Raw genomic sequence first — 16,099 nt, 5'->3', positions numbered from 1 at the left:
GAGATTGTTGGAAGGTGCTTATTCTGGAGGTGTCTGCAGCCGAAGGTGTAGCTCTCGCTGAGATCCAAGATGTGTGTTCTGAAACCCTTTAGGTGACTATTTTGGTACCTTTACCTAACAATTTTGATGTTAAAAGTCTCTGTTGTGGTTTAGGAGTGCTGGAGAACTTGATGGATAGTTCAGAAAATGCAAAGTGTAAATATAGTCAGGTCTTCAACCAAGAATAGAATTTCACTTGGTGTTCCTCAGTGCATTTGTATGCGTGAGAAAGACACAAACTCAAAAGTCTTAATAAAAATATGTATTGTACAATGATACATAAAATTGCACATTATCTCTAGGACAGTGTTTCTCAACCTTAGCAACTTGAAGATGTCTGGACTTCAACTCCCAGAATTCCCCAGCCAGCAAATGCTGGCTGGGGAATTCTGGGAGTTGAAGTCCAGACATCTTCAAGTTGCCAAGGTTGAGAAACACTGCTCTAGGAGACCATCATAAGAGACTCTTCAAACCTGCAAGTTCCTTATAAGTCACTGTAGGAAGGAATCAACGCCTGGAGCCCTCCAATAAGATTAGTTCCCCCTGATTTCAGAGTAGATAGTATTAAGAGTATTTCATCTGACCTTCCTTTTGCCCGTTCTCTGCTTGGAGTAGCTGCCTTCAGCCTGGCACAATTCTTAAAACCTGAGTTGCTCGGTCTTCAGTCCCAGAGACCCAAGTACAGCCCAGAGCCACCATTCTATCTCCACATATTCCTTGGAAGTCAGGTTTAGTATAGCTTATTTTAGACTTAAATAGAAGAGGTGAAAAAGACAAGTAATTCCTGCTAAAATCAGTAGGACTTCAAAGAGAACTGAATTATGCCTTTAAGGCGGGGAGGGGGGTCTCCAAACGTGGCCACTTTAAGACTTGAGGACTTCAACTCGGCCAGCCATGCGGAGGACAGTTAGGTTTATTAGATTTATATGCCTTTTAAGTGACTGTTGACGCCCACAAGGCTTAAAGTTGCCAGGTTTGGAGAATCCATGCTGTTAAGACCTTAACATAAACACTTAAGTTTCCTAGTGATCTATTCCTAACATCAGCAGTAATTATTTTAGGGGGGCAGGAAGGAAATTCATCTATTCAGTAGATAAACAGTAGCTTTTCTGAGGCAGATTATTATGATTATTCATAAATGTCACATTTAGGTGCTATAATCCTAAGCAAAGCCCAGAACTCTCCCAGAATTTATTTGATTCTTTGGAGGGAGATCTTTGTCTCCGCCCATTAAAATCCTGTACAGAAGGGAGAAGCGCCCTCTTCTCTTTGCACCCAAGGGATCCAGAAACCCAACTTGGCCAATAAACAGAGAGACCAACGCTTGGCTCATCCAGCTGTTAAGGATATGTAAAGCTTGAGCACTGCAGAGGTTTAAGCTTTGGAGATGTTCTCCTCCTCCTCCTCCTCCTCCTCTTCCTCCTTGGTGACTGCGGGCTTGTAGATCACCACTTTCTCTTCCTTGGCCCTTCGGAGGCTGGGAAAGAGAAGCCTGGAGTTAGCCAAGGTGGAGAGAGGAGCTGGGCATCAGGAATTGTGTCCCAGGGCTGTTATTTCCTGAGCTGGAGTGGCCGAAGGGGAGTGCACCAGAGGGGACACTAAGAAGGCGATCAAAAGGGATTTTGAGTGCAAATACATATTCCAACAGATGCATGTTCACACCACAGTTGGGGTCCCTTTTGATCAGGTGACCTGCTTGGAGAAAGTCAGGATGAGTGGGCTTTGGCATTTAGCAATAGCAATAGCAGTTAGACTTATATACCGCTTCATAGGGCTTTCAGCCCTCTCTAAGCGGTTTACAGAGTCAGCATATCGCCCCCAACAACAATCCGGGTCCTCATTCCACCCACCTCGAAAGGATGGAAGGCTGAGTCAACCCTGAACCGGTGAGATTTGAACCGCCGAACTGCAGTTAGCAGTCAGCTGAAGTGGCCTGCAGTACTGCACCCTAACCACTGCACCACCTCGGCTCCTATTTCTTAGACATATATACAGAATCAGCCTCTTGCCCCTTCCTTCCTTCCTTCCTTCCTTCCTTCCTTCCTTCCTTCCTTCCTTCCTTCCTTCCTTCCTTCCTTCCCACTTATTTAGCAATAGCAATAGCAGTTAGACTTATATACCGCTTCCTAGGGCTTTCAGCCCTCTCTAAGCGGTTTACAGAGTCAGCATATCGCCCCCACAGTCTGGGTCCTCATTTCACCCACCTCGGAAGGATGGAAGGCTGAGTAGTCAACCTTGAGCCGGTGAGATTTGAACAGCCGAACTGCAGAACTAGCAGTCAGCTGAAGTAGCCTGCAGTGCTGCCTTTAACCACTGCGCCACCTTGGCTCTGAAGAAATACTTTATTTCAAAGAAGCTGCTCTAGGTGAGCATTGGCGCCTTCCCCCTTCCAGTTGAGGATACAGCTTCCATTTCAAGCAAAGCAAGTCACCTTTGGTTCGTTTCAAATTCCATCGTTCCTGCGGATCCACCAGGTCCAGCACCAACTTCCCACCGCGACTTCTCCGATAGCAATAGCCGTTAGACTTATATACCGCTTCCTAGGGCTTTCAGCCCTCTCTAAGCGGTTTACAGAGTCAGCATATCGCCCCCAACCACAATCCGGGTCCTCATTTCACCCACCTCGGAAGGATGGAAGGCTGAGTCAACCCTGAGCCTGTGAGATTTGAACTGCTGAACTGCAGATAGCAGTCAGCTGAAGTGGCCTGCAGTACTGCACCCTAACCACTGCGCCACCTCGGCTCTTTCTCTGCTGGAGTAGGGAATTGTCCCTTCTGGCTGGGTAGTCTGACCCCGGATGCTTTCTCCTGGCTCTTCTTCTTGGAAGAACAACAATCTAAGGATTGTTCAACCTTTGGACTTTTTAAGACTTGTGGACCTTGACTTCAAATCTGGGAGTTCAAATCCACAAGTCTTAGTTGTCATGCTTGGATAGCCTTAATCTAAGCCAAGGATGATACCATTCCTGATGCAAAGGCTGACCAGATGCCTCCATCTGTCCTCTGTCTCCTTTGGAGCCGCTGGTGAAATGGCCTGAGCGGATGTCCAAACAGCAAGCAAGGAGGTTGCTTTCAGACCCGGGAAAGGGTAGGAGGGCCAGGGACTCCAGAAGGAACATTTTGTTCTGGGTATTTCAAGGCCCAAGGAGATCAGGACTGCTCAGGGGGCAGGAAGGTGTTAACAGAGGGGAGCCAGGACCACAAACAAAGAGGAAGTGGAGCAGAAGTCTTACCTCTTCCTCCGAATCAGCCAGAAGGCTACCATGGTGAAAAAGATGATGCCAAGGACACTGGCCAACACCACAAAGAGGACAAAACCTGTGGTGGGATCAGGTGGTTGGAGGAAAAAATGTATTAGTAAGTCTTGTCCGTAGGGGAATCTTCCTCCTTGGGTAAGGTGATATAATTAGCAATAGCAATAGCAGTTAGACTTATATACCGCTTCATAGGGCTTTCAGCCCTCTCTAAGCGGTTTACAGAGTCAGCATATCGCCCCCAACAACAATCCGGGTCCTCATTTCACCCACCTCGGAAGGATGGAAGGCTGAGTCAACCCTGAGCCGGTGAGATTTGAACCGCCGAACTGCAGAACTGCAGTCAGCTGAAGTAGCCTGCAGTGCTGCACCCTAACCACTGTGCCACCTCGGCTCTTTTTAATTAGCTCTTGAGGCAAACCCCAATGAGATAAGTAGCTTTCCTGGAACATTTTCCCATGTACTTTTATCAGGTGAAATAAAATGAAGTGGTTAGAGAGAATTTTGGAATAAGAGCTGGAACTCCTGAAAGGCTCCTGAAATTGTGCGACTGAATGATCTGCTCTGCTCTCTCATTGTAAGAAGGGGGTGTGCGTGTGTGTGTGCGCTTGGCCAATTGTCTTTAGACCACGCGAATGAGGGTCAATCATCTCTCAGAAGGAACCTTTGTAATTTGCGAAGGTCTAGAAGAACCAAAGAGATGCTGCTTAAACCTTTCCAATAGGTTGATTCTGAGTTAGTAAAGTTAATATCCCTTGCAGAGCAGGAGGTTATCTCGCAGAGGAGACAGGCAGGAGAAGAGGATCAAGAGGTCAGTAGATTCCAGGTGTTATCAGAGCAATGGCAGTTGCAGGTGGAAGAGATGGAAAGCCCACTGGAAAACCGAGGAGGAGGAGGGTATTTTGTGCCAAGCGCTCTTGAGACAAACATACCTGGGCTGCCTTCCCCGGGAGCCGGATCTTGAGAAAAGGGAGAAGGAAAATGTAAATGCAAAATCACAACAGTCTCACTGAAATGACTATGGAGAAAGACGACTCTAAGGGGAATGACAATCCTGGCCTCTGGACGGCAGGAAGGAGGCATTTCACTCTGTGCCAATACTGGTTGGCAGGGGAGAGAAGGGCAGCTGTTGACCAACTGGCAAAAGTAGAAGTGGAGGGCAGCTGGGTCATCATCTTGGCCACCCAGCCAGGTCTCTCCGATTTTTCTAGAAGCTGGGGGATTCTGGGACTTGAAGTTCACACATCTGCAAGCTCCCAGGTTTTAGGAACACCAAGCTACAAAGACCTCACTTCCAGGATCCTCTGTCCCTGTGGTCAGTGGGGCTTCCTAGCCTGGACCAGCCCAAGACCCTTGGCCACCCCCAAGCAGCCACTGACCTGGGTGGCCGAGGCTCTTGGGCAGCTCCTGCCTGGGAAGCCCCACCATCCCCCGGGACAGAGGACCCTGGAAGTGAGGCCTTCGTAGCTCAGCGCTTCTCAAACCAGCCTCTGCGGCCCCATTGCAATCCTCCTGCCTCACTGGCTGCTTTGCCGGAGCACTTTCAGGAAAGGAAACGCACAGCTTCGTCAATTGCTACGGGGCAGAAACCATATCCCCAAATTTCAGCCACCTCTGGAGCATAAAACTATTGGATCAGTTTGGATTTTTTCCCCATTTCTTTTAGTCCTGCTTATAGCCACGGTGCCCCTTCTGCATGCTCTAATGCGAAGTGCCACTCTTGGCTGAGCTGACCTCATCTGTTTCCAGTTCTTCCTTCTTCTGTTTTTTCAGGCCGGTTCTTTCGGATTAAATAAACAGTGAGGTCTCCACAGTCACTCATTAAGAACTGCCTTACGGCCAATGCAGGTCGGAGAGACCCTGGGAAGCTGGTTGATGCCAGCGTCTTCAGGGTTTGCCCTCGCCCAGTGCTTTTGAAACAAGTGGCTCGCCAAGGCAAGCAGAAACCAGTCGGAGGCACAAAGAACTGGGCACGCTGTGGGCGTCGTCCTGGCACCCACAGCCTCCCCTGGGTCGCAAAGGTTCCTGAGCTGGTTCTCACCTCTCGCCTGTCCTTGGAAAAGGGTGGAGCAGAATCCAGAAGGTGCCCGGTGTTCTTGGGGGGGGGGGGAGAAGATCATCGCTGAATCATGCCGGACACGGTGCCAGAAAGTCACTTCGAGTCAAGTTCAGCAGAGGGAAGTTGGCTTCCGGCTTGGGCCAAGAAGTCGGTTTATTTGGGAGGCACGAGAGCCAACAGAGAGAACGCCCCCCCCCCCCCCCGGGCATCTGGGGCTTAGATGGGAGCCTTGCTGGCTGCCCTGTGACTCCAGATAAAGCCCAGATAGACCCGGCTTCTCCCCCTTGAAGTCCCGGCTGAGGAGGGGACGCCCGCCCTGAGGGGCTAGTTGGGGAAGGGATCCCTGCCCAGAACTGCTTAATGCTCTGCCCGCCTTGCTTGGTTCTCCCTGAAGCTCATCTGCCTGTCCTTTTCCCCACAATGTTTGGGCCCCTCTGGTTTCCCCCGGAGCTCCGTGGTTGATTTGGACTTGGGTGAGAGCTGCTGCCCTGGGCTCAGGTTTGCCTCCCCAATAAATTGCATAACTCTGAGACTTGAAAATAGGACAAAACACAGCTCCCTCCCCTTCCTCCCCCCCCCCCCCGCCTTGGATGTGTGCTGGATGTGTTTGTGCAGTGCCTTAAGCAGGGCAGTCTCAAGAGGAATCCAAAAGGTTGCCGACCAAAGCCCCCGCCTCGCCTTTCCTCTTCCACGCAGGAGAACCGGCTCTTGCAAGACCCCCTGGCCGCCTCCCAGATTGCCTCTGCAAAATTCTCTACGGGCTGTGCAGCAGCTGTCCAATTTCACTTAGGCAGTGTGCAAGGTGTGTATAGCACAACTAGGACAGCCAACGGTGCTCAGCCCAGGAAGGTTTTCATCGCGGCCTTTGATGCTTAAAGGAAGTACTCGGTGCAAGGCTAAGAGCAGAATTTATTGCAATTTGTGAGCATTGCCAAAATAGAAAAGAATACAATGATCCTGGCGTTATCTTCCCCTCGGCTGTTCTTTCCCAAACCAGTCATTGCTTGTATAAACATCGTCATATTTCTACATACAGATATATTCAAACTTGTTTCAAGAAAAAAAAAATTAGCCATCTTTGTCACTCTTTTGTTTTGTAAATTACAACTTCTTACGTGCCACCCTAAGATTTCCGCTCTGTTTTGCCAACAAGCCTCTCTTGGGAGGGACTGTAATTCACTTCTGACCCCGGTGCATACCTGTGATTCACAGGTGGGCTCGCTCTACGTTGCAGGCCTAGAAAATCAGTGCTTCTCAACCGTGGCTACTTGAAAATGGTGGACTTCAACTGCCAGAATTCCCCAGAAAAACTGATCTTGGAAGTAACTCCAAAACCTGTCCCATCCCTCTAACCCTGGTCTGCTCAGCATCACTTGTGGATGACTGAAGTGGGGGCTGTTCATATAGTCTTCCTGCCCTGCTCAAAAGAACCGGCTTCATCCCCGCTTATTCATAACTTTGCACTGCTCTAGCTATCACAGCCTCCCTATCTTTTCCTCCTGTTTCTGCCCTGGCTGGTCTGTGTTGTGTTGTTTTTAACGAAGGCTACTGCTGGGTCAGTCCTGCAACCCCCAACTAAGAGGCTTGAGGCTGTGGTTGGAGCTTCCCGTTCCCCCCTCAGATGGCTAATTTTTGCACCCATGACGGTGGATTTGGGCAACCCAGCGTGATGAGCCTTTCCTGCTTTTTACGTGTCAAACTCAACCTCTTGCAGAGCTTCGTCTGATCCTTTGAACCTCCCCAGAAAGAGTCTCCCTGCAAGGCAAAGTTGGGGTTTCTTTGAGATGCACAAGAGATGGTCCCACTGCTGCTGCTTCTGCTGAGGACTAAATGCCCTTGGTGACCCCGGGGAGACGGGGCAGGTTATGGGCCTAGGAAGGAAGGTGCTAGAGACAGCAACTCAGGAGGGAAGAAGAGGCCATCCCATTTAAGATCTACTCTGGTGTTTCTCAACCGGGTCAACTTTAAGACATGTGGACTTCAACTCCCAGAATCCCCAAGGCTGGCTGGGGAATTCTAGGAGTTGAACTCCACACGTCTTAAAGTTGACCCGGTTGAGAAATATTGGTCTGATTGACGCAGAGAGCTGAGTTGCTTTAACCCTTTAACCATCAAGATGCGTGTGAGTTTTGTTCCCCAAAAGGTAGCTCTTTTCTCTTAAGTGCCCCTCCCAATTTACAACAAACCGTAATAAAGTTTCAGTACCCATACCGAATTTTGCTCAGGCTCTTACATTCTCCAGGGCAGGTGTAAATATTTTACTGCCCTCGGAAATAACACCCTGTTATAAAATGTTTACAGGTTTCCCCCCACTCTTCCTCACAACTCCTGCGCTATAACAGAGTGTCTGGGACTGTTCCGAAAAGCAGCATTGAAGGGGAACGTTTTTCCTTATAGGTCAATGAAATTACCCAGCTTACGTGGGACCCCCACCCCTGCCCCTGAATTTTATCCCTGGTTTTATCAAATCTTCTAAAGGGCCTCTGATGACCAAGGACTCTTGGGGCAGCCTGGGACACCGTCTTCCATCTGGGCACCTTTAATTCTAAGGTTGCTCTAACCGCTTTGCTCATTTCCAAGTTCATCCAAAAGTACCTTGTGATTCTATGCAGATGTTATTGTTTTGAAGCTGAAGTTGGAATCCGTATTTTTAGAGAACGTCTACGGTGTAATTACCAGCCCTCGCAGACACAGCAGGGTGGACTCTGCTTCGTAGCCTCCCCCACATGGCTGCCCCCTGGGATGCCAGTCTTGCCCACTCGGCCTGTAAGCTGAACCCAACCCATGGAGAATCTCTATGGATATCCTCAGTCCCCCGGGTTGTCCCAGAGGTGTTTTTTCCAGAGGGCAAGTGGACTTTCACGGGGTTCTTTTTTCTTTGAAAACGTTTGGCTTCTCATCCAAGAAGCTTCTTCCATTCTAACTGTAGAACTGCTTGAACCGAAGAAGCTTCTTGGAGGAGAAGCCAAACGTTTTCAAAGAAAAAAAACACCTGTGAAAGTCCAGTTGCCTTTTGGCAAAAGCGCCCTTGGGGTGAGAGCCTCTCCCAGCTTCGCCTCTCGTTCAAGTCAGCCTAAGGCGCCATCCTCATGCTGAATCCTCCTGGCAGGCGGGGGGCATTTCCTACCTTGTTGGAAGGAGACGGAAACCATCCTCTCGTCAAATTCCTGGACTCTCCGGAAGTTGTCCACCATTTTCAGAGGGGAGGGGTCGTCTGACTCTGTGCAGTAGAGGGTGGTTTCAAGCGCCAGCAGCTGGGAGGGAAGATTCTCCGGTCAGCCATTGCAGCTGCGGAAGGAGAGGGCAAAGGGCGTTTCCCCCCCGGGTGAAGGTCACCAGGGCTTACAGGGTGAGGGGCTTCGACCATTGATTGCAGTGGAAACAACCGTATAAAAAGGGCGTTTTCCTTAATTCTGCAAAAATCTAGAGTTAAGAAGAGTCTGAATTGGTCCGATTCTTATGAAGGGAATGGACTGTGGAAAGTGGAAAGGGTGCTGCAATTATATGATATATTCCTTCATTTATTCTGTGGCTCCCAGTTAAATTAACTTGGATAGTTTTATTTTGGGGGAATTAAATCCTGAAAGGAAGAAACGTCTGTTACAGGATCGGCCTTCATCAGGGCCCCAGGAAGCCTGCAAAGCACTGGAGGGAATTCTTCTTTTCCCCCCCGTTACCTGTGAAACCGCTTCCGTTCTCTGGATGTAATCTGTGCTTGATGGAACTTACCTGTCCCACTGAAACTTCTACGGGTTTTCGGAAAACCGTCCAGAGGACGCTTGGATAGCATGGCGGTGTGGTCAAAGAGCCTTCATAGCGGTAGTAGTCATCCAATCTCTCTGGGAGCAAATCCCGGACGTTGAAACCTGGGACGATGGCTTCCTGGCCTGAAAGGAAACAGCCGCTTCATCAGCTGGGCTCAAAGCAGTGAATTGCAGCTGTCTTATTTTGATTCTGGATGGAACATTCCCTGAATATTTATCTTGCCCTTTTCTTTAAACTTTCAGATAATTCAACTCGGCCAACTGAGCTGGGGCTCTCCGCAGCCAGCCCTGGCAGGGGGTGGGGTTACATCCAGCCAAAAATCCAGATGTTTTGCTGTAAAGATCGAGGTTGGCCCAGCCGGTCCATGCGGCCCCTGCTGAAAATCCGTATGTGGCTGAGGTGATGCTCTTGTCATCTGGACAAAGGCCACAGTTCAGAGTTTGTTTACTATCATTTAGGCAGAGAAAATCCGGACGGTGAGTCAGACAACCAGAGAGAGAGAGAGAGAGACCTCAGAGGATCAAACACGGGCAGAAAATTACCCAGCCTTGCTTGTAAACAGTTTAGTCTGTTCTGCCTCGTTCTTGTATTTTGTAAGTCAGATTGGTCTGTGTGTACATATACATCTACACGCACACACCTACTGCAACTGTTCTATGTTGCAGATGAACCTGACGCCCGAAGCAAGAGATTGATATCTTCTCTTGGCTGCTCTGGGCCTCCTTCTCGGTCACAAATTCTTTCCTACCTTTGTATTTCACGTGTTGGAAATGGCTGAAGATCTTTTCAAAGGACGGGTTGAAATCTCCCTCCTGCAATGAAAGGGACGGGGGTCATTTCCCATTGGAATAATGTTGCAGTCTCTGCCAAGCACACGTGGGGCCACCGGTGGGCCTCAGAGCATCTAAACTGCGGGGCTCAATCCTGCAAGAAAAGCCCCCTGCGCATTCACGTAACGGAGAGGGGTGCAAATTCAGGGGCTCAGCAACTGATTGCAAACTGACCCCGGAGAGGCATTTGGGTTTCCGTCTGGGAAGCTGAATCCTTTTGGCCCAGCGCTTTGATTTATGGCTTCATTTGTTCAGCAAATGAACGGCCGGTTTTGTGGGCAGCAGTGATTTCATTTCAGGACAAATAAACCCTCCTGACTTTACATCCGCTTTCAGAGAGTCCTCCGCTGCTCTTGCTAGAAGAATAATAATCATATCTTGCACTGCGTGATTTCTTTGCCTGCACTCAAAAATTCTTAAGAGTGGCTCATTTGCAAAATAATCACTCTGGGAAAATAACTCAACGTTCTCAGCAACTAGCAATAGCAACAGCAATAGCAGTTAGACTTATATAGCGCTTCATAGGGCTTTCAGCCCTCTCTAAGCGGTTTACAGAGTCAGCATATTGCCCCCAACAACAATCCGGGTCCTCATTTCACCCACCTCAGAAGGATGGAAGGCTGAGTCAACCTTGAGCCGGTGAGATTAGAACCGCCAAACTGCAGAACTGCAGTCAGCTGAAGTGGCCTGCAGTGCTGCACCCTAACCACTGCGCCACCTCGGCTCTGAAAGGGGCTGCAGGAGAGGAGGGGTTTGACATCACTACCCCAAAGCAAAGTCCACTTGAAGTTCAGCTGGGGGCTTCACGGACGCTTCTATGAAACCACACAGAGAAGGACAAAGCTCCTCCAGCAGGAACAGGAAGGATGGGCCGGTTTCACCGATGGAAAGGATGGGCACTTTGGACTCTCAGGAGGTCCTGGCAGGACCAAAACCACCAGGGGAGAAGTGAGCCTTACCTCCATCAGGATGGCCAAGACTGCCAGTCCGTTGGGCTTGTCAACTGCTGACTTCAGATCTACGTACTGCTCGGAGTTGTAGTGGACGATATGCAGCTGCAAAAGGAGAAGGAAACGGTCACTGCCATTTCTAGGGCTTCACAACTGGGAGATCCAGGCCTCCCAATTCCCTTGGCTGAGCCCTGAACTGAAGTCTTTTGTCTTCGTTGATGACCTTAAATTGGGGCTTGGGGGCATCCCAGGCCTTCCCTAGACTTATAATTAGTCCGAGACATGAAACAATGTTGTGGTTATGAATTGGAGGAATTGAGGATAATGACAATTTGTGGCTGGATCCGCCCATTGTGTCAGGGTCCTATGGCGGCCGTTTCTCCGGGACACCCATGAAAACCGGAGACCCAAAACGGATGAGCTGAAGAAGGTGACTTCCCAGGCTAGAGAACAGGAGTCTCTGTCTCCCTGCTGTTCGTCTGCTCATTTTATCCCACGGAACAATTTGTAAGTGAACAGAGGAAGGGGGGAAAAGGCTGCTCTTGGATTTGCTTATATCATGATTAGCTGTTTGCAAATGGGAAGTTTGTTGGAGGAAGGAACAAATCAGGGAAAAGAGTGAAGGTCGATGCAAGTTCTTGAAGGGCAAAGGTTGGGGAAAGCCCCCAGAATGTTGTGTTGGTCAGAGGATGCTCAGGATGGCATGGAGAGAAGAAGAGAAATGGAAGGGAGCACCTGTGGGGCAGTGTTTCTCAGCCTGGCCAACCTGAAGATGGGTGGACGTCAACTCCCAGAATTCCCCAGCCAGCAGAGTTCTGAGAGTTGAAGTCCACCCATCCGCAGATTGCCCAGGCTGAGGAACACTTCTGCCAGGGCAGCCTCTCCTGTTCATTGACTTTGGACATCTGGGGAAGGAAGCTGGGGGCCACGGCAACCAAACCCTAAGACATCTGGAGGGTGCCAGAAAGAAGACAGCTGTTCTCTCAACCCGACAAGGCACAGCAGCTGTTCTATTCAAGATGGAAACCGTGAAAAGATCTCATGGGATGGCATTCTGGATCCACAGAAAGGAAAACCATCTCTAGCTTTGGAAATCCGATGCCCTGTTTCCTGGCCTGCCCTTAAGTGCAGCGGCAGGCATCCCGCCAAAGGGCTGGAAGATCTTACTTCAGCCGCGAAATGCCTCCCGCTGATCGTGTGCTCGGATCCTTCCTGCTTGTTCCGATTTCCCCAGTGTAAGTGGAGTTGCGCTGCTGAGTATTGGAAGGAGAAATTCCGGATGCGCATGGCCGAAGAGAGATTCATTTTTACTACAGAAGAAGAGAGGAAAGAGGAGGTGGAGTGGACACACGGCAGCATTAGGCCCCCCAGGAGATCCCTGAACTTTGGAAAGTGCCCGAGGTGGCCTTTCTTTAAGGCTCAAACTTTGAGGACCAGGCTTCCCCAGCTTTGTGCCTCCAGATGTGTGAACCTCAATGCTGTGATCCCTAGCTAGCATGGCCTGTGGAGAACATCTGGAGGCCAGGGATATGGCTTGATTAGCCATGCTCCTGGCCCTTCAGGTTCCCTCAGAGTCTCCCTCCTCCGTCACTGTCAGCTGCTCTTACCTGAATGCCCATTGTTGGTCAAGAGGAACTTGACCTCCGAGGAGACGTTGTAGCCTTCCAGCTCTACTGGCAGAAGGGCGGAGTCATAGTGGAGGATGTCATTGTGGAAGTCAATGGGAGACTGGAAGACTCCTCCACAAAAGGGGTACTTCTTTGGCCACACTTTTTCCCCATCAGGACCTACGATAGAAGACCTCCAGATGCTCAAGTCAAGGTAGCGTTCCATGGGTCCCTTCCCCCACTCAGCCGCCACTCCTTGCCACAGGAGGCCAGCAGGCTCCAGGCAGACAATGAAGACCCTGCAACTGGCAGCCAGCACAAAGACAGCCCCCCCAAACTGAGTAACTATCAGGTGCTTGAGAAAAAGCCAGGGGAAAGGATCGGGAAGATCCACTTCCCAATTCCTGCTGAGTCAGTCTCTCTCTCTCTCTCTCTCTCCTCTCTCTCTTGGCCTTGCCCACGTCTGAGGGAGACGATGGTGGCCAGGATAAGACTGGAGGATCAAGAGCACCTGAGTTCTTTGAGCAAGAAAAAACCAGAGGAGCAAAGGGTTCCTATCTTGCCTCATCAGCAGAATTGCCTATTCTGCACTTTCAGCATTGATTCATCGTTGATCTGGGAGATACGTAGCTAGTTCTGCCTTTCCTAAGAATCGTGTGTTCTTGCACAAATCCTTTTTTCTCAGGAAGCTCCTCCTTTTAAGCCAGAGGCCTTCAAACTTGGCAACTTTTAAGACTCGTGGGCGTCAACTCCCAGAATTCTCCAGCCAGCATAACTGACTCTCTTGTCATCCCGTCCTCTGCAATCCCTCCACTTAGATCAGAGGTCTTCAAACTTTGGCCACTTTAAGACTTGTGGACTTCAACTCCCAGAATTCCCCAGCCAGTATAATTTACTCTCGTCATCCCTTCCTCTGCAATCCCTCCACTTAGATCAGAGGTCTTCAAACTTGGCCACTTTAAGACTTAGTCCACAAGTCTTAAAGTTGCCAAGTTTGGGGAGCCCTGTTTTAAGGCCACACAGTTTCTTATGTGAACAGCAGGGGCCTGGACTGAGGAGTGACCTCCTTGTAATAGCCCGGAGCCCTTGCTGAACTTCAACAGGAGTCTCCTCAAGGCAGCCATAGGGTCTTCAGCTGCACCTGGGTCAGGTGCATGACCCAGGTGCAGCTGCATTCAGATGACTGTGGGGTCCCCAGTGGGAGGAGCATTCGGCCAGGCTTAGATGGCTTCCTGAAAGGGTTTCCTTCACAGGCTGTGTGCGGAGGGGGAGATGGTAGATGCCTGCGTATGAAATCCAGATTGGGTTGCTTCTGGGCTGGGAGAGGAAGCACCTCCTTTCTCAAGTGTGGCCCCAAAGCTCATCTGAAGTGGCTGCAATCTATGGGACACCCTCCCTGCAACAGTAGCCGAGCTCCGGGTATCTTCCCAGTGGGGTCCTGAGACAAGATGGGGTTCGGGTTAGTCCCCCACATCCATGTGCTCAAACCCCAGCCGATGCTGTCCCAGGTGGTCTAGAGCAGTGTTTTTCAACCTTGTCAACTTGAAGTCCTGTGGACTTCAACTCCCAGAATCCCCCAGCCAGCAAAGCTGGCTGGGGAATTCTGGGAGTTGAAGTCCACAGGACTTCAAGTTGACAAGGTTGAGAAACACTGGTCTAGAGAAGCCCCAGGCTCCGACTGCTCCATTCCGACCGGTCTTCATTCAAGCCTCACCTGTCCCCAGGCAGCAGCTCATGTCGCTCACCTGGTGTGGTGGGTTCACCCAACTGATTCACCTGGTAGGGACCTACCTTCTCAGCCACCACAAAACCGAGGTAAGAAAAGAGAGCCGATGTGGTCCCTTAACATGCAACAGGCAACCCAATGATGGCTTAGCATGGTCTTCTGCTTCCCCCAAGCTATGGGAAGGACTACTCGGTTCCCACAACACGCTCAACCACAAGCTGCCCGAAAGCAACTTAGTGGTTTTCCCAAAGTGATGACTGTGGTTTAGCCTTATGGAGCCTTTCCTTCTTCTCCCAAACTGATAGGAATGAATGGGAGGTTTGTGCAGATTGTGGCACCGAGAAGATTCAGCTATGAACTCACTTGCGCCTCCTGGATCTACTCAGACTGGGAGCCACCAAATAGGACTTAATCTCGTGAATTAAGGGGGGGACTTACCGATGTAGGACCACTTTGACCCTGGAAGGAAAAGGAAAGGGACATCAGCGTCATGTTAAAGCAGCCTGAAACTCACCCCAATTATACAAAACCAGAAGGGTAAGAAAACCGCCAGGGAATATTGGCAGCAGAACTTTTGTGCCTGGAGGGGCCTCCTGTTTCTTTTGCTCTGGAAAACATTGTTTAGTGAATAAACCTGATTTTGGCGCTTAGATGGCCCCCATCCTTTCAAAAGCTGCCCCCAGGCAGCCCCTACAACTGAAGCCGGGCGCCAGGTCTGTCCGCGCAGATCTTGGAGAGCGTTTTGTGCCGCAACCTCAGCTTTGGAAACGTCCCTTTGGAGGAACAGGGAGGAGGAGAAGCAGCACAGATCGGATTACTCCCGTTCACCGAAGGAAACATTTCCTGGAGCATCTCGGAGCCTGGTTCCCTTTGCCTGCTGAGCCCACCGGCTCCCCCCCCCTCTCCCCCGCAGCTCTCCCCTTCCCTTCCCGGGTCTCTCTTTGGAATCGGGACAGGCTTCCAATTTGCCTTTAGCCGAGAGCAGAAGGCGGCTCTTCCGCGGACTTTGCTGCTTCTTCCGTCCGGGCAGGGAGGGGCGGCAGGGTCTCTGCAGAGGAGGGGCTCCACCCTTGCAGGGGTCTCCCAAGAGCCGCCCCCCCCTCGCCGCCCCGCCGGAGTTTTGCCTTGTCTTTCTCCGGCTTCTGGCTGGAAGCCTCGACGTCTCCCTCCCCAGCGATCCCCTAGGAGGTTCCAGAAACCATCATCCGAAGCCGGCACTAAACGCTCTGCAACAGTCTGAGGGCAAACGCCGGCCCGGTCTGAGCGCTTTCCCCTTGCCACGGGGAGGCAGCGCAACATGCAGCCATGTGGGGGGAGACGCACCGGCCGGCGCGAGGAAGAGCCAGGAGGGTTGGGTGAGGGTCGCTCCCAGCTCCAGAAAGACCCTCCCCGCCAAGGCATTACCGTTCACCGGAGCCGGCCTGCAGAGGTGAACGTGGAGCAGGAGGGCGAGCAGGGCGGCGGGCAAGGCGGGCATCTCGGGCGTCCTGCGGCTCCTGCCTCTTCGCTTGGCACCTGTGCGCTGCCCGAGCGGCGAGCCTCGCTCTGCCTGCCCGCCCGGCGCCTCCGCCCTCGCCCCCGAGCCGTGATGTCAGCCGACGACCGGCCCCCGGGAGACGCCCCTCTGCCGCCCTCCCTCCCTCCCCCTGCAAGGGCCGGACTCCCGAGCCCATCACCCACCGCCTTGGCCCTTCACTTCCTTGTCTTTCGGGGTTTTCCCCGACGGAGCGTCCGCTCCGCATTCCAAGCCATTGACGGGATTTTGGCGCCCGATAAACCCCCGGAGCATCAGGAGGGGGGCCCGAGGGGGGCCAGCTCAGCCTCCCCCCATTTGTGTTCCACCTTTTCCTGGGCAGCAGAGATTGGGCAC

General features: G+C 51.3%; 1 protein-coding gene across 1 annotated transcript; it reads right to left on the bottom strand.

Moving 5' to 3' along the window:
• Positions 1 to 485: 485 nt before the first annotated feature.
• CA12 (carbonic anhydrase 12) lies at positions 486 to 15,782 on the bottom strand. Its single transcript, XM_087703617.1, has 11 exons — positions 15,634 to 15,782; positions 14,668 to 14,688; positions 12,504 to 12,683; positions 12,064 to 12,206; positions 10,906 to 11,001; positions 9,865 to 9,928; positions 9,081 to 9,238; positions 8,479 to 8,605; positions 4,225 to 4,251; positions 3,272 to 3,356; positions 486 to 1,516 (listed from the first exon to the last, which is right to left on the bottom strand). Exons 1-11 carry the CDS (start codon positions 15,704 to 15,706, stop codon positions 1,414 to 1,416), a joined length of 1,077 nt encoding a protein of 358 aa, XP_087559743.1. The 5' UTR covers positions 15,707 to 15,782; the 3' UTR covers positions 486 to 1,413.
• Between the last annotated feature and the right edge of the window lie 317 nt (positions 15,783 to 16,099).

The sequence above is a fragment of the Thamnophis sirtalis genome, unplaced genomic scaffold, assembly GCF_051295495.1.
Source record: "Thamnophis sirtalis isolate CommonGarterSnake01/CBP01778 unplaced genomic scaffold, rThaSir2_p1.2 scaffold_2, whole genome shotgun sequence".
Classification (NCBI taxonomy): domain Eukaryota; kingdom Metazoa; phylum Chordata; class Lepidosauria; order Squamata; family Natricidae; genus Thamnophis; species Thamnophis sirtalis.
This window is presented reverse-complemented; position numbering and strand designations above follow the sequence as displayed.